At 42.1% G+C, this 18,496-nt stretch overlaps 1 protein-coding gene across 2 annotated transcripts in view; it reads left to right on the top strand.

Annotated features, from left to right (window-relative positions):
• The window catches only part of GMIP (GEM interacting protein), a 107,557-nt gene that overhangs the window by 74,840 nt on the left and 14,221 nt on the right, over positions 1-18,496 (top strand). For both annotated transcript variants that reach the window (XM_089651759.1, XM_089651758.1), the window contains 7 exons: positions 1,212-1,318; positions 1,430-1,531; positions 5,311-5,406; positions 5,485-5,636; positions 9,584-9,772; positions 10,013-10,150; positions 13,622-13,806. In XM_089651759.1, the coding sequence (XP_089507885.1) occupies positions 1,212-1,318; positions 1,430-1,531; positions 5,311-5,406; positions 5,485-5,636; positions 9,584-9,772; positions 10,013-10,150; positions 13,622-13,806 (969 nt within the window). The remainder of the gene's footprint in view (positions 1-1,211; positions 1,319-1,429; positions 1,532-5,310; positions 5,407-5,484; positions 5,637-9,583; positions 9,773-10,012; positions 10,151-13,621; positions 13,807-18,496) is intronic.

Raw genomic sequence — 18,496 nt, 5'->3', positions numbered from 1 at the left:
TATGCAGTATATACTGGTTAAGGAGCGTGCGGCCATCGGCGTTCTTAACAACCAGCAACTGTGATGGTTGTTAAGGATCCAACAGCCGCCACGTCCTTAATAACCGATGAGTCATCAGCTATCAGCGGGGTTTCCCGCTGACAGCTGAATGTAAGAAAAATAATTGCCAGCAATTAAAATAATAATTTAAAAAATGATGTGGGGTCCCCTCCTCCATCCATACCAAGCCCTTCGGGTCTGGTATGGATTTTGAGGGGAACCCCGACACCAAAATTTAAAAAAAATGGAGTAGGGTCCCCCCCAAAATCTATACCAGACCCTTATCCGAGCATGCAGCCTGACAGGTCAGGAAAGGAGGGGACAAGCCAGATCCTGGCCTCCCTATGTGAATCATTATTATTCACCGAAAAAAAAGTGTAGTGCAAAAAACACAGGAGGCAATTTTTGACAAGTCCTTTGTTAAAAAAAAAAAAGATAAAAATGTCCACTGGTGTAGATCCATTATCAACCATGATGCCAGCTGCCACTGAAAAAAGAAAAAAAGATAGGGTCCGCTCCCGACGAAAGCCCCAACCATCTGACAGCTCATAAATAACTAAGGGGCGGAGTGATCACCAGGTGATCCCACCCCCTTGTGACATCATCAACCCAGCTCCCCAGTCGATGATAATGATGTGCCCAGGTGATTAAAATTAAATGACAGGTGGGCAGCTGCACAGACCTTCAGAGATTTCCAGGCACATCTTCAAGGGTTCATCCATGGTGGACAGATGCACATATAGGAATGCAGTCTCTCTGGCTTGCCCATGTGAATGAGCCCTAAAGGAATACATTGTACTGCTCCTTGACTTCATGTGCAGCTTTAAGGCATCCCCAAGCATGTTTTTTGAAGGATTTGTGTATTTTCCATGTTGCCTTTACGTTGCATTAAAAGACCCTTCTTGCTTAACTTATTATTTTCTTTTCTTTTCTTTGCATTGACATATGTCCCCCATGTCAGAGCCCAGTTAACCATGCAGTTTTTTTTTAAATAGCTTGCAGTAAGATTTAAAAGTCAAAGAAAAATAGAAAGATTCTGCTTCTATAGACTTCAAAAGGGCTTGGCAATACATTTTTGCGGGCTTCCTGCTGGGTTTGCCAAAGCTTCTGAGAACAGATTTGCTTGGTTTGTACATCCTAAGATCTAACATGTCCAGCCTTTTATTTTGCAGGTCGTCCCCTGGTGGCAAAAGGAAGAATGCTGTGCAGCTGGTCAGAGTGTCTTCCTCTTTGTCTGACCTGAATGTCAAGACAGATGATATGACAAGGATGTCTGCAGGTGAAATTTTCATTTTATTGTACATAGTATTTCCTTAAAGGACAGGTACACCTGGAAAAAAGCCAAATGCACAGTGTTAAAGGATACATGTCAATGTCTCTTTTCTTTTAGGTGAACGAGGCTCATGGGGAAACAAGATTTTTCATAATGACTCTGAGAGTATTGGTGGCAGCAGTGAGCCCAGGTCGCTGGAATCTCCTACAGAGAGTCCAGGTGATGAGATTTAAAAGGCATACTAAACAATAATTAGCCAAGGGGGTGACAGTATACTAAATTCTGAATGCACTTACTTTTAAAACTGCTGGGGCTGTATTCAACATAAGAAACCCGGCTAGGTCCCAGTAGATGCTTTAGAGTCTACTGCAAAACAGAATAACTTGGGGGGAAGGAAGTTGGGGACCAAAAAGATACCTTAAAACGCAGGAGCTCTGGGCTTAACCTCTGGACAATAACTGCATCAGTCATACCAATTGGGTCCCTAAGCATGCAACAGAGATTCCCTTGGGTAGCAGAGTTTAAAGCTGGGCCCCAAGTGTTGTTGTCTACCTAGTCCAGTGGTGGGCAACCTTTTTTTTTAACTGAGCCAAATCTCGCCAAAACCCCAATTGAAATTTATTTTGAGAGCCACATTTTTAAAACTGAAAATACATCCCCCATATAGTAATTCATCCCCCATAGTAATTCATCCCCCATATAGTAATTCATCCCCCATATAGTAATTCATCCCCCATATAGTAATTCATCCCCCATAGTAATTCATTCCCCATATTGTGTCAATTCACTTACCTTTGCTCCGCGCGTTCCTCTCGCCGTGTTCCCGCGCCGTTCCGGTCTTCAGGGCGGACTGTGAGAGGAGAGGAGTTCGTCACACTGCCCCGCCTACATCCTGGCTGCTCCGCCTACATCCTGACAGCCAATGTTTGCCACGCTCCGCGGGCCGGATTAAAAGGTCCGCCGGGCCGTAGTTTGCCCATTGCTGGGCTAGCTGCAGAGTCCTGACTTTTGGGGCGGCCGCCCGAGAGGAGGGAGGGGAGCGGGCACCCGGCACACAGAAGAGCCGCATTAAAGTGTGTAAAGAGCCGCAAGTGGCTCGCGAGCCGCGGCTTGCCGACCACTGACCTAGTCTATTACAAAAGTCCTCTGCATCTTCATAACATTGACCAAATGTGCAGGAGAAGGGGAGGCAAACTGTGTAAGGTAGTAAGGGGTTATAGAAGTTGTAGGGAAGGGGGGGTTCGCAAGAAGGCTTATGAGGGTTGGTGATGTTAGGTTCAGAATAGAAGAGCATGGGCATATTAGCTGCTTTGGAATTTGTTCTGGTTCTAATTTGTTAAAGCCAAACCCGTCCCAATGTCATTCCGTCTACTTCCTGTAAGCCCAGACCATTAAAGACATGCACACAGGAGAGAGGAGAGGTAGATTTGGCCTCTGAAGTGGAACTGTGACCAGAAACAAAACTAAATTTAATACGAGCCATCACTGAACTCTGTAGCTGCAACCACTATGGAATAATTTATCCTCAAAACTTCTCCCCTCAGTAGCTCAGCTCTCTTTCTATCAGTGAGTTGGTAGTCTCCCAACTTTGTTATAAATACATAGCAGGTGCATAGGAGTGGGCACAGACAAAAGTGCTGAAGCCTGATTTAAAGTACATTACTCAAAAAAATTAAAGGAACAGTTTAAAAACACATCAGATCTCAATAGGGAAAAATATCATGCTTAATATCTATACAGATATGAACTGGACAATGTGTTAGGAATGTAAGGATGCCCTATTGTTTGATGGAAATGAAAATTATCAACCTACAGAGGACTGAATTCAAAGACACCCCGAAAATCAAAGTGAAAAAATGATGCAGCAGGCTAGTCCATTTTGTTGAAATTTCATTGCAGCAACTCAAAATGGTCCTCAGTAGTTTGTATAGCCCACATGTGCTTGTATGCAAGCCTGTCAATGTCGTGGCATGCTCCTAATGAGACGACGGATGGTGTCCTGGGGTATTTCCTCCCAGATCTGGACAAGGGCATCACTGAGCTCCTGGACAGTCTGAGGTGCAACCTGGTGTCGTCGGATGGACCGAAACATGATATCCCAGATGTGATCTATTGCATTTAGGTCAGGCGAGCATGGGGGTCATTCAATGGTATCAATTCCTTCATCCTTCAGGAACTGCCTGCATACTCTCGCCACATAAGGCCGGGCATCATCATGCACCTGGAGGAAACCAGGACCCACTGCACCAGCGTAGGGTCTGACAATGGGTCCAAGGATTTCATCCCAATACCTAATGGCAGTCAGGGTGCCATTGTCTAGCCTGTGCTCTGTGTGTCCCTCCAAGGATATGCCTCCCCAGACCATCACTGATCCACCACTAAAACGGTCATGCTGAACGATGTTACAGGCAGCATAATATTCTCCACGGCTTCTCCAGTCCCTTTCACGTCTGTCACGTGTGCTTAGGGTGAACCTGATCTCACCTGTGAAAAACACTGGGTGCCAGTGGTGGACCTGCCAATTCTGGTGTTCAGTAGCAAAAGCCAATCGAGCTCTATGGTGCTGGGGAGTGAGCACAGGGCCCACTAGAGGACGTCAGGCCCTCAGACCACCTTCATGAAGTCTGTTTCTGATTGTTTGGTCAGAGACATTCACATTAGTGACCAGCTGGAGGTCATTTTGTAAGGCTCTGGCCTTGCTCATCCTGTTCCTCCTTGCACAAAGGAGCAGATACCGGTCCTGCTGATGGGTTAAGGCCCTTCTATGGCCCTGTCCAGCTCTCCTAGAGTAAATACCCGTCTCCTGGAATCTCCTCCATGCTCTTGAGACTGTGCTGGGAGACACAGCAAATCTTCTGGCAATGGCACGTATTGATGTGCCATCCTGGAGGAGTTGGACTGCCTGTGCAACCTCTGTAGGGTCCAGGTATCACCTCATGCTACCAGAAGTGACACTGACCCTAGCCAAATGCAAAACTAGTGAAAAACAGTCAGAAAAGATAGAGTAGGGAAAAAAATGCCAGTGGCCTCCACATGTACAACCATTCCTGTTTTGGGGGTCATCTTATTGTTGACCATATAGTGCACCTGTTGTTAATTTCATTAACACAAAGACAGCTGAAACTGATTAACAACCCCCTCTGCTACTTAACTGACCAGATCAATATCCCAGGAGTGTAATTGACTTGATGCTATACTCCTGATTAAAAAGTGTTCCTTTAATTTTTTTGAGCAGTGTATAACCAAAAGCAATTTTTTTAAATTTTTGATAAAGTGGAGACAGATATAACGTGTCATATTTCATTACTGTTTGTGTCCCATTACAGTGATTCATCCCCTGTGTTTGTCCTGTTTACCATTATCACAAAGGGTGGAAGTGAAAAAAAATCCCACATTCTGGGTTGTTAGAGCACAGGTATAGACATGAATTCTACCAATGAGGACACTAGTTCTGATGGTGACCATAGTGACAGCCAGGGATTTTCTCACTTTGGAGGGATTTCCTCTCACTTCCTGTTTTGGTCCTGTCTCCTATCTTACATCAGGGTCCAATTATGTCAACCTAAACCACTGCAAAGGAGATGCAGTGACTCCCAATAATCAAAATCCTTGTGGAATGCCCTTGGCTCTCAGTAGTTCCAACTGTCGAAAAGCAGAGAAGGGTTTGGACTGCTTCAATCTTCAAGTTAGTTCAGGTCAGCTTATCATAGGCGGAAGTACATTTCTTTCTGAGCCTAAAGGAATTCCCAGAATCACAGGTGTGCCCCCAGGGGACAATCCTTGGGACCTCTCTGGGGGAAACTCCTCAGGTAACCTCTAGAAGAGTTAAGTGTTCATAACTTCTGCCCCTCTGAAACTTGGTTGTCCTAATCTTGGGACCTGTATGGCTTGTTAACATATAACGATACGTCTAATTGCAGGAAAGTGTGGTTTATATTGTGCTGTGCTGTGCTGAGTGCCACAAATGATACCATCCTGTGTTATTCTAATTCATACAGGCCACTTTGGCAAAAAAGTTGCCAAAGCCTCTTCCACAGGGACCATGTCCTCTGATGACCCAGATGAAAGAGATTCCTTTCATGCAGAGGATGTTGGTGAGTAGCACAATGAGCAATCATAAACAGCTAACAATGGTTACTCTTTCTAATCAAGTTCTCTTTGTGATCACACAGACTCTGTTGATGCCTCCTCTGAGAATGGCTTCATGCTGCCAAGCTTCGTCATGTCACCAGCTGCCCAAAGCCACCGACTTCGACGCACCAGAGTGCCAACCAAGTGCAGGGAATGTGAAGGCTTCATGGTCTCTGGTGTGGAATGTGAGGAGGTGAGAAACAAAAAAAAAATGATTTTATCAGTGCTTAGCCTTTTTGGTAATCATTTACAAGCTTAAAAATCATTTTATATCAGGTTTAAATTATGTTTATATATCTTTATTTTACAACAAATTTTGATTTCAGGGTGCATTAATGACATTCTATTTGAAAACCCCTCCCTCTTCCTGTGGTGATTCCCAGGTGCTCTCATTCCTCTGGGAAGCCCGGGACCATGATAAGTTGTTGGGATGGCTTGCTGCATAGGAAATGGAGGAACATCCTTTCCCCAATCTCCTCTGTGACAAATAAAATCGGAAGTGACAAACTCCTTAGGTTTCAGGGCTGTCATTCCTTGGCTGTTAAAGCCAGGGAAGCAGCTGATCAAACAAGATCTATGTGTGATCAGCTGCTTTGAAGGGCAAGGGAGATATCAGGGGTCTAATAGACCCCTTTATGATATATTCATAAAGAATATCCTTCACCTGCTCAAAGCTATCACAAGTGGGCTTGCTCCCCACCTATGATAGCAATAAAGTTAAACAAAAAAAAACTTATAAATAAATAATAATTTAAAGCATCCGCATGGTCCAGCACATATATGTAACTGTGATTTTGTCACATATCTGAGGTAATACAATAAGACCAATATATGGCTAGGGCCATAATTCACAATTATATCTAAACTGATAACCTGTTAAGGCTTTTAAAGCTTCATCTATGGACAATTTTAGATCCTATAGCGCCCTCCTCTAGTTAGGCTGCTAGGTTTAATTTTAGTTTTTGGCTTCACTCTAGTGAAAGGAGCAGTAATTGTTTTACCTGTTCAGGATTTCCTAAGCTGAGTGTTTGATTTCTCCCACGTGCTTCCAGAAGAAACTTCCACAATAGTGAGATGCAGATGACCAGTATAAATGTTTATCATTCCCTGGAAGAAGGCGTCTAGGTGGATGGGGAGGTGATAAATGTTTTCGAAGCTGTGGGAGAGTTTTCCTTCCTCCCCATGGAGGGTTCCGGTCCCCTAGGGAGCTGCTGCCCCAAGGAGAGCTTCTGAGACAATAGATTGCAGTCTGGGCCTCAGCAGGAACTTGGTCGAGGGCCTGTTGAAGATTGCTAAAGTACTGTATTTGCTGGAGGGCACTGCTCTGAAGTTCTGGGATTGGAGAATTGTTTTATCTCCCTCATTGAGGATCTGGTTGGCAAACAGCCATGGGACACTGTGAGTAAAGACCTTGCTTGTGCAAGGGCCAGAGGGGAACGAAGTGCCAGAAGTTGCTATATAGACTGGGACTACTTATAGAGTCCACCTAGGAGAGTTCTAGATGTACTATTACCTTCAGGAAAAGTGGCTATAGAGAAGATTAGGGAAAAGTTTGTCTTCCATTATCGCTATTGATCATTTTGTGGTATCCTGTGACCCTAAAACCCTATCCTATTAAAGTTCTTCCGCAATAAATGCTAAAAGGACGTACCCTGAATTGTCAGTGTGTGTGGATCTGTGTGATAGGCAGCCTCTGTACTAGTAAGAGAGAACCTGTGTATCTACAGCGGCCCCTTTGGGGGTAAGCACTACAGTATTATAGTTTGTTGCCATTTCACAGACATGTACAATTTTAAATCTTGACATGTTTGGTATCTATTATTCAATGCAACATCATCTTTTATACCTTACCAAAAAATGGGTATTATATTGTGTTTGTGTGCACTAAAATTCATACAAGTGTATTTTTTTCTTGAAAATTTGATTTAAAAAATGGCTGCACAAATATCATGTGTCATTAAAAAATGCAACAGCAATCATTTTATTTTTCAGGACCTCTGCTTTTTGAAAATATAGAATGTTTGGAGGTTCTTTATTTTAACATTCTTTTGTTTGGAAGTCCTTTTGAAGCAAAAATTGCAGATTTTAAACATATATGTGAAAAATGTCAAGATCACCCCAGACTGCTAGTGCGTAAACAAAATACCAGCTATTTAACCACTTGACCGCTGGAATGTTTTAACCCCTTCATGAGCAGGGCATTTTTTGTTATTCAGCACTGTTAATTTAACTGGTAATTGTGCGGTCATGCAACACTGCACCCAAATGAAATATTTTTTTTTTTCACACAAATACATCTTTGTTTTGGTGGTATTTAATCACCACTGGGTTTTTTAGTGTTTGCTATATAAATAAAAAATATGGAAAATTTTGAAAAAAGTTCTTAGTTTTGTGCTTTAAATTTTGCAAATATATTGTATTTCTTCATAAATTTTGGCCAAAATGTATCTTAATACATTCCTTTGGTAAAAATATACTACATTGTTTTACATTATTTAGTCTGTGTGAGAGTTATAGAGTCTGCAAGCTAATATATATATATATATATATATATATATATATATATATATATATTTATAGTGTGTGTGTGTGTGTGTGTGTGTGTGTGTGTGTGTGTATGTGTATATATAATTTGAAAATTGATCAATACTGATGTACTGACAGTCAATCTCATTTCTTGAGACCATTAAAATGCCAGGATAGTACAAATACCCCCCAAATTATCATCATTATTATTATTATACAGGATTTATATAGTACCAACAGTTTATGCAGCGCTTTACAACATGTGGGCAGGCAGTACAATTACAATACAATTTAATACAGTAGGAAGCGGAGGGCCCGGCTCATTAGAGCTTACAATCTAAAAGGGAGGCTCAATTGGTACTAAAGGTAATAACTGTGGGGGATGAGCTGGTGGAGAAAATAAAGTACAGATATTAGGTGGGGGCAGGAAAGGCTTGTCTAAAGAGATGGGTTTTCATGGATCTTCTAAATGTAGCCAGAGTAGGAGACAGCTGGACAGATTGGAGTAGGGAATTTCATAGGGTGGGAGAGACTCGGGAGAAGTCCTGGAGGTGAACATGGGAGGAAGTGACAGGGGAGCAGGAGATCTTGGGAGGAACAAAGAATGATTTGGTTGGTATTTTGAGACTAGGTGATGTAGTCGGGGGCAGTTGTGGATGGCTTTGTAAGTTGTTAGTATTTTGAAATGACTTCAATGGGAGAGTGGAAGTCAGTGGAGGGATTGGCAGAGAGGGATAGCCGACACTGAACGGTTGGTAAGGTGGATGAGTCTGGCAGCAGCATTCATGATGGACTGAAGGGGGGATAGACTATGTAAAGGTAATCCAATGAGGAGAGAGTTGCAGTAGTCAAGGTGAGAGATGACCTGGGAATGAATTAGAATCTTTGCAATATCATTGGTTAGGAAGGGGCGTATTTTAGAGATGTTATGTAGGATGAGTTGGCAAGCTTTGGACAGTGATTGGATGTGGGGCTGAAAGGATAGTTCAGAGTCCAGGATTACACCTAGTACCCAGGCATGGGGGGACAGGTTGATAGTTGTGCCTTCAATCTTGACAGAGAAGTCAGGGGAAGGGGCACGTGGGGAAGGAAATATTATGAGGTAAATTTTGGATAGATTAAGTTTGAAGAAGTAGTGTGACATCCAGGCTTATTTGTCTGCTAGTAGATCAGTGATGCCCTCTTTTTGGAAAGCAGACAGTCCAAGGTATTTAGTAAGAGGAATGCTGAGGTTTTTGAAGTTGTAATTTTTTTTCACAATTTTTTTTTAAATGAAGAAAGTAAATAAAATTTGGGGTTTTTTCGCAATTTTTAACATACTGTCATTAGCGCAGTCCAGCATCATCATATGACTGGTGTGGCAATGATTAGGGATACTGACTGGTGACAGTATGTAAAAAAAATTTTTTTTTGTTTTTATTAATTGTTTTAAACATTTTTTTTTTTTTTAAACATTTTTTTTACTACAGTGACATTGTACTAAGGGGTGATCAGGGATATTTTTTAAATTGCAGTGACTGCAAAACATTCAGGATGATGGGACACTGAGCTCTCTTTACTGCCAATTTAATCATGTTCAGCTGAGTTATTGGTTGCTTTTGTTTTTCTTTTTAGTGCTATTTGACTTGTCACAAGAAATGCCTGGAAAGTTTGCTTATCAAATGTGGTCACAGTAAACTGCCCAACAAAGTTCCCTTATTTGGTGTGGATTTCTGCAATTTCCCAAGATACTTCCCCGAAGAGGTGCCCTTTATCATAAGCAAATGTACGGCTGAGATTGAGATAAGGGCATTGGGACAGCAGGTAAGGAAAGACTTTGTCCTGGAACTTTTCTAAAGTTGTTCATAGCATAGGATTCATTCTCTGGTCAAAAAAATCTGTTCTTAGTATAAACTCTGTTACTGAGATTTCCAATACTAGCTCATACATTGGGTCATTTAAATTTGAGAAGCTGAATACACACCTGAGGTAAAAAAAAAAAAAAAATTTAAAGTAGGTTTTCTAAAGTTTTTCCACATTTTTTTTCTCTGTCTTGCGTTCTAGGGCCTGTACCGTATCAGTGGAGCGAAAGCCCGGGTGGAGAAACTTCTGCAGGCATTTGAGAATGGACGTCAGCTAGTGGACTTGTCTGGCCATTCACCACATGACATCACAAGCGCCCTCAAACACTTTCTCAAAGAGGTATGGTATAACCAAAGAGGGTTTTGAGAACAACCCTAGAATGTGAAAGTACAGAGTTGGGGCACTACGTATATACAGTTAGGTCCATATATATTTGGACACAGGAACAATTTTAGTTTTTTCAGGTATTTACCAAAACATATTCAAGCTATAGTTATACAATGGATATGGGCTGAAAGTGCACACTCTCGGGTTTAATTTGAGGGTAAGTACATCCAAATTGGAGGAAGGGTTTAGGAATTACAGCTCTTAAGAGTAGCCATCCCCCTTTTTTCAAGGGACCAAAAGTAATTGGACAATTGGATCAAAAGCTGTTTCATGGCCAGGTGTGGGCTGCTCCTTCAATATTTCTTCATCAGTTAAGCAGGTGAAAGGTCTGGAGTTAATTCTAAGTGTGGGATTTGCATTTGGAATCTATTGCTGTGAACCTGTGAATCATGCGTTCAAAGAAGCTGTCCATGCAAGTGAAACAGGCCATTGTAAGGCTTCAAAAACAAAACAAATCCATCAGAGTGATAGCAGGGCATATCATTGTCAAAGTTTACAATCAAGAGAAGACTTCACAAGAGCAAATACAGAGGGTTCACCACAAGGTGCAAACCATTCATAAGCCTGAAGAATAGAAAAGCCAGATTAAACTTTGCCAAAAAACATCTAAAAAAGCCAGACCAGTTTGGAAACCATGATTAATCTGTACCAGAATGACGGGAAGAAAAAAGTGTGGAGAAAGCTTGGAACAGCTCATGATCCAAAGCACACAACGTCATCTGTATAACATGGTGGAGGCAGTGTGATGGCATGGGTATGCATGGCTTCCAGTGGCACTGGGTCATTAGTGTTTATTGATGATGTGAGAGAAGATAGAAGCAGCCGGATGAATTCTGCAGTGTTTAGAGATATACTGTCAGCCCAGATTCAGCCAAATGCAGCAAAGTTGATTGGACGGTGCTTCACAGTACAGATGGACAATGATCCAAAACACACTGCAAAAGCAACCCAGGAGCTTTTGAAGGAAAAGAAGTGGAATATGTGCAATGGCCGAGTCAATTATCTGATCTCAACCTAATTGAGCATGCATTTCACTTGCTGAAGGCAATACTAAAGGCAGAAAGATCCACAAACAAAGAACAACTGAAGACAGCTGCAGTTAGAGCCTGGCAAAGCATCAGAAAGGAGAAACCTAGTCTTTGGTAATGTCCATGGGTTCCAGACTTCAGGCAGTCATTGCCAGTAAAGGATTCTCAACAAAATATTAAAAATGAACATTTTATTTATGATTACATTCATTTTGTCCAATTACATTTGAGCCCCTGAAAATGGAGGGACTGTGTATAAAAATGGTTGCAGTTCCTAAAATTTGTACTTGATATTCATGTTCAACCCCTTGAATTAAAGTTGAAGGTCTGCACTTCAAATTCCTTTGGATCGTTTCGTTTTATTTTACTCTGGTGGCATACAGAGCCAAAATTATGAAAATTGTGCCTGTGTCCAAATATACATGGACCTTACTTTATAGTCTATTATATAGCACAGATTATTTACAAAGGCATTTAAAATCCAAATATTACATCAGGAGGGGCTTATTTATGATTGCGTTTGACTTTAGACAGCTGTCCACAAGAAGGTCATAAAGGCAGATTTGTAATGCTGAGATTACAAACTGGTCAGTTTTTAGTGCTAAAGATTCAGGCACCAGATAGGGTAAGTTTCCTGCTTAGGAGATTCAGTGTTAGCTGAAGCTTTAGGATGGCATTCCTTGGGCTTCCCAATTACTGGAAATTACACTACAGACATGAAGTTCCACCAGAGAGAGCATTACATTGGGAATAACACTAAACATTACCACTTAGTGGCAGAAATAATAATCACAGTGCAATATATGAGAATGTGTCAGGAGCCGACTGGCAGTAGCCTCTAACGACCCACAGGCCGGAATTCCTCAGGGCGCGGAGTCTAAGCCTCAGTCTGCTGATTCACCAGAGCCCCTGATGGTGGGGATGGACTTGAAGCAGCCTGAGACCAGATCGCGACCCCCGAGTACAACCAGCAGTGGTAGAGGCAGCCGCCAATGGCGGGTGGCAGGTGAGAGCCAGATGTGAAGAGGTAGTAACGTAGTCAGATGGGCCAGGTTGGTAACAGCAGAGCAGACAGTACAGAGAGGCAGGCACAAGAATAATCAGGTCACAGGCCAGGTTCAGCAACAGGAGGTCAGACATTCAGGATCAGGCAGAGAAATGGTCAGAGCAGGAGAAGACAACAGGATCAGGGTCAGCAACAAAGCAATCAATAAGCAGGAACATTCAGGAACACAGGAACAAGACCATACAGCAATTTGGTGATGCACAGGGCAGGTTTAAATAGTGCGCCCTGTGCTCTCATTGGTGCCAGGCGCGCGTCCCCGATCGCGAGTGCACAAGCGCGGCCGCTGCCACGGGTGCCTAAGCCCCAGTGCTCGCCGGCTAATGCGCTTCGGCGTACTGTGCATGCGCAAACCTGTGTGATGCCGTGATCCCTGACAGAATGGTTGTTGTACCTATGTGTGTATGCTAACACCCCCACTAAACAACTACTTATACAAGTCCTATCTTTTTTCGGAGCTCTTCAAACTGTGGGTATGGTAGTAGTTTTGTTACAGTATCTATCTTCCTATCAGTTTTATAGTATTCAAGCACAATCACATTTTGTTCCACAAGGTCTCAGAGGTAACGGTGCCTAATTTCAATGCGTTTGGTTCTGGCTTTGATCTTTTAAACCTTTGCAAGCTTTATACATCCTTGATCATCCTCATAAAAAAACTGTTGGCTGAAACTTTGTTTCTCCAAGATCCTGAAGTAGCTGCTGCAACCAACTATGTTTGTCTAAACAGCATGCTAACATCTCCAGTGTACATATGTGCCTGCTGCAGCTCTCTATGTTACAGATCACATTGCTTTAGGGTCAGGAAGGCGTTATTTAAAGAACGTTCCCACATAGAAGAAAAATATATTTGAAATATATTTTAAAAATATTCTTGCCAAATATATTGCCATATATTTGAAATACTACCATTATATAAATTACATACATATATATATATATATATATATATATATATATATATATATATATATATATATATATATATACATACTGCATGTTGAAATACACTTTTATTACAAAACATATGAGGAATATTTTTTTAAAAAAATTTCAAATATACTGTATGTCTTTAAAAACACAAATCTACAATTTTGGAATGCATTTACAAATATATGTAAAAATAAATTTTAAAATGACTTTTTTATGTAAAAAAAAATCTGAAGAATATATTTCAAAAAAATATATTTTTCTTCCATATGGGTTTGCTTACTTAACAAAAAACTAATTGGTGCAAACTGACATAATTCATGAGATTACCAAAGCACAAGTGATAATAGTTTTGTGTTTTACTATTACTAGTTACAGTGGTGACATTTGCCATGTTCCCTCCAGCTCCCAGATTCTGTGGCCACCCAACACCTGTATGAAGAATTTATGGCTTTCTCAAGAGATTTCCCTGAAGAGAGGAAGGACCCAGAGATTCAACAAGAGGCCATTCAACGCATGAAGGATATTCTTTGCCGCCTTCCACCTAGTAACTACAATACACTCCGCCACCTAACAGCACATCTGTATCGGTAAGGAGGAGGCATTCTCATTACAAACTTAGATCCATTGTATTCAATGGACCCCTATATCTGTGAATAAAACTGAACCCTTGATTTGTTGATCTGGAATCTTTAAAGCCGAACTTCAGAAAAACAGAAACATAAATAAATTAAAAATAATTTATTAAAAAAAAAAATATATATATATATATATATATATATATATATATATATATATATACAGTGGGGATCAAAAGTTTGGGCACCCCAGCTAAAAATTTGTATTAATGTGCATAAAGAAGCCAAGGAAAGATGGAAAAATCTCCAAAAGGTATCAAATAACAGATTAGACATTCTTATAATATGTCAACAAAAGTTAGATTTTATTTCCATCATTTACACTTTCAAAATAACAGAAAACATAAAAATGGCGTCTTCAAAAGTTTGGGCACCCTGCAGAATTTATAGCATGCACTGCCCCCTTTGCAAAGCTGAGACCTGCCAGTGTCATGGATTGTTCTCAATCATCGTCTGGGAAGACCAGGTGATGTCAAGCTCAAAGGTTTTAAATGCCCAGACTCATCTGACCTTGCCCCAACAATCAGCACCATGGGTTCTTTTAAGCAGTTGTCTAGAAAACTGAAACTGAAAATAGTTGACGCTCACAAAGCTGGAGAATGCTATAAGAAGATAGCAAAGCGTTTCCAGATGTCAATATCCTCTGTTCGGAATGTAATTAAGAAATGGCAGTCATCAGGAACAGTGGAAGTTAAAGCAAGATCTGGAAAACCAAGAAAAATATCAGACAGAACAGCTCGCAGGATTGTGAGAAAAACAATTCAAAACCCACGTTTGACTGCACGATCCCTCCAGAAAGATCTGGCAGACACTGGAGTTGTGGTACACTATTCCACTATAAAGAGATACTTGTGCAAATATGGTCTTCATGGAAGAGTCATCAGAAGAAAACCTCTTCTACGTCCTCACCACAAAAATCATCGTTTGAACTTTGCAAATGAACATATAGACAAGCCTGATGCATTTTGGAAACAAGTTCTGTGGACCGATGAGGTTAAAATTGAACTTTTTGGCCGGAATGAGCAAAGGTACGTTTGGAAAAGAAGGGGCACAGAATTTAATGAAAAGAACCTCTGTCCAACTGTTAAGCATGGGGTTGGATCAATCATGCTTTGGGGTTGTGTTGCAGCCAGTGGCACAGGGAACATCTCAGTAGAAGGAAAAATGGATTCAATAAAATTTCAGCAAATTTTGGATGGTAACTTGATGCCATCTGTGAAAAAGCTGAAGTTAAAGAGAGGATGGCTTCTACAAATGGATAATGATCCTAAACACACCTCGAAATCCACGGGGGATTACATCAAGAGGCGTAAACTGAAGGTTTTGCCATGGCCTTCACAATCTCCTGACCTCAACATAATTGAAAATCTATGGATAGACCTTAAAAGAGCAGTGCGTGACAGACAGCCCAGAAATCTCAAAGAACTGGAAGACTTTTGTAAGGAAGAATGGGCAAAGATACCTCAAACAAGAATTGAAAGACTCTCTTGGCTGGCTACAAAAAGCGTTTACAAGCTGTGATACTTGCCAAAGGGGGCAGTACAAGATATTAACTCTGCAGGGTGCCCAAACTTTTGCAGACGCCATTTTTTCGTTTTCTGTTATTTTGAAAGTGTAAATGATGGAAATAAAATCTAACTTTTGTTGACATATTATAAGAATATCTAATCTGTAATTTGATGCCTTTTGGAGATTCTTCCATCTTTCCTTGGCTTCTTTATGCACATTAATACAAATTTTTAGCTGGGGTGCCCAAACTTTCGATCCCCACTGTGTATATATATATATATATATATATATATATATATATGGCCTGTCTTGCCTGCCATTTGTATTTGTGTGGGTCAGAGTAGGAGACCTGACTTTTTAATGCTGCAATTAAGTGACACTTACAGGTCTTGTCCCTCCCCTAGCTTGTGACTGGACAATTGTAAGAGAAGCAACAGACTGATGAGCTCATCTCTCTGATACCCTGCTCTCTCTCCTCTTATCACTGTGGGCAGCACAGTGGCTAAATGGTTAGCACTTCCACCTGGCAGTACTAGGGTCATTTGTTCAAATCCCAGCCACGACACCTCCTGCATGGAGTTTGCATGTTCTCCCTGTGCCTGCGTGGGTTTCCTCCCACACTCCAAAGACATGCTGGTAGGTTAATTGGATCCTGTCTAAATTGGCCCTAGTATGTGTATGTATGAATGTAAGTTAGGGACCTTAGATTGTACACCCCTTGAGGGTTAGGGACTGATATGAATGTACAATATATATGTAAAAGCGCTGCATAAATGGTTGGCGCTATATAAGTACCTGAAATAAATAAATAAAAATAAAATCAGCATGTCCTTGTTAGCAAATAGGAACTGCAGGACAATGGTCTGGCTTGTGCTGCTTCTTCCTATCCAGTTCTTTGTTCTGCTGTTCAGGGAATGAAACAAAGCTAATACCAAGTCAAATGTAGGTACTTAAAGCGATTGTCCAGTCTCCTATGAAAAAACTGTCAACAGCTACAAAAACTATAGCTGCTGACTTTTAAAAAAACAACTACTCACCTGTCCCAGGATCCAGCGGGATATCTACCCCAGCCAGGTTCACTGTCCCCAGGGCCAACATAAGTGTGGGCACCTGGCTGTGACAGATTGCAGCTTCACAGCCGGGTACCCTCTGTGCATGCGCGAGCTGCTCTGCCCATTGTGAATGGTCCTGCAGTCTTCTGGGTCCTGTCACGTGTCCCAGGGGACTTCAGGGGGGGGGGAGAGCTTCCGTTTCCAATCACCTAGGTGGTCGGTGCTAACGAGGGAGTGGGTACCTGTAAAAATGGGGTCCACCCAAGGGTGCCAATCCTTCACAGGGAGTGGGGGACCAGTCCTTAAAGCAGAACTTCCACTTTTGGTTGGAGCTGTGCTTTAAACTGCTTGAATTTAAAAAGATACATTGACTGATGTATTATTGAATACAGAGCTATGTTATCTGCCTGGCACTCAGCTTAAAGAATATCTGAATCCAGGAAATAAAGGAGGTAAAGATTAAAACCCCTGGCAGGTTGATTTTGTATTGTCTTTGTCTTGTTGGGGAGATTTTCCTTCATATCCTGTCTGAAAGATGCAACAGAAATGAGAGGAAGTCTCTACAAAGTGAAAAGATTACCTCTCTTAGATAGTTGCACTTGAACAAGTGTCACTATTACAAATTTCATCTCACTCTTAGTTCCAACAACAATGACATGTGAGCATGTGAGCGCTGTTCTGTGAAGAGGTACTGTGAGCCAAATACAGTGTTGATGCAACCCTGGGGATGTGTCTACTATGACCTGGGCTCACAGGAAGTGGGTTGAATGACGCTGGATGGTACTGGACCTTGGATTGTTTAGTCTGTAAGGAAACAATACTGGAGAGGTGAGTATCTCACCTGGAAGGAACTGCTCTTTATCCAAAACTAAAAAGTCCAATGCAGGTACTTACACTGCTTGGCAGGGCTGTTGTTCGAAACCATGGGGCCCCATGCAGCCAACCTCAAACCCCCATCCCCCCCCCCCCCCCCCACACGCACACACACACACACACACACACACACAAAAACACAGTTTACTATGCTTTAGTTATAAATGAACACAGTGAGTGATCAGTACCAATCACTCATTGTGTTAATTCAGGATAGGAAGGGGCTGGTAAATGTGACATATTACCCCCACTCTCCATCCTGAAGGATCCTATTGTGTGCTCGTAGCTGTCAGCAGGAAGGAGAGGAGGGCAGCAGGCAGCACTACAGGGGTGGGGGCACACGGGGGCCATGGGCAGCAGGGGGAAACATAAGGTGCACTGGGGGGGTTTGGTGCGGGGGGGGCTATTACTGGAACCTGAGCCCTTGTATGGCTTTCTCTGCAGCAGCTAAAAACCAACAAAAGGGAGAGGAGTACAAGCTAGCTTCCAGGTGCTGCAGAGAGAGCCATACAGGGCGTCAGTTCCAGTAATAGCCCCACTGTTGCGCCCATCACCCTTCCTGCCCACATCCGATTCACCCAGCTGCCTGGCCCCCCCTGGCTGGACTGGGCCCCATACAGCAGGACTGGTGGTCCCCCCTTTTCTACAACCCTGCTGCTTGGCTTTTGGGTTTAGAAACATTTTAGAGCTCAACTATGAGCAGATGAAAAAACTACCCTTGTGCTGCAAGGGCTAAATGCTCATGTATGCCTATGGTACCAGGAAAAGGCACATTCACTTACATAGTACCATATCCCTTGCTACCGCAGGCTCCTGCATCCATTGCACTAGTCCCCCTGCACCCGTTTCTCTTTGGCACTTTGGCTGATGAACACAACTGTGACATTATCATGAGCAATGTACGGCTATCAGTCCTGCATTGTAAGCAAGGAAGGTGAGGACCACCAACCAGCCAGAGCGTCACAGAGAAGGGGTGAGTGGGGGAGTCAGAGATATGGGAAGTAAAAGTGTTTATTACATTACATTAAATAAAAATGAGCATTTAACTCTCTGCACTGCACTCAGCTGTAAAGCCCAGATCTGGGAAAGTTTAAAATGATCCCTTGCAGTGGGGCTGCGCCAGCACTGCAGGGGTTACCGGCTCATTTTGTATAAGGGAGAAGAGAAGTGCGTTTACTTACCTTATCCTCTGCTCCTCCAGCAAATGG

Source organism: Staurois parvus, unplaced genomic scaffold (assembly GCF_062004578.1).
Source record: "Staurois parvus isolate SC_StPar_1 unplaced genomic scaffold, SC_StPar_1.0 ptg000662l, whole genome shotgun sequence".
In the NCBI taxonomy this organism is placed as follows: Eukaryota; Metazoa; Chordata; class Amphibia; order Anura; family Ranidae; genus Staurois; species Staurois parvus.
The sequence above is the reverse complement of the archived record's forward strand: the minus strand, read 5'-3'. Positions and strand labels throughout refer to the sequence as shown.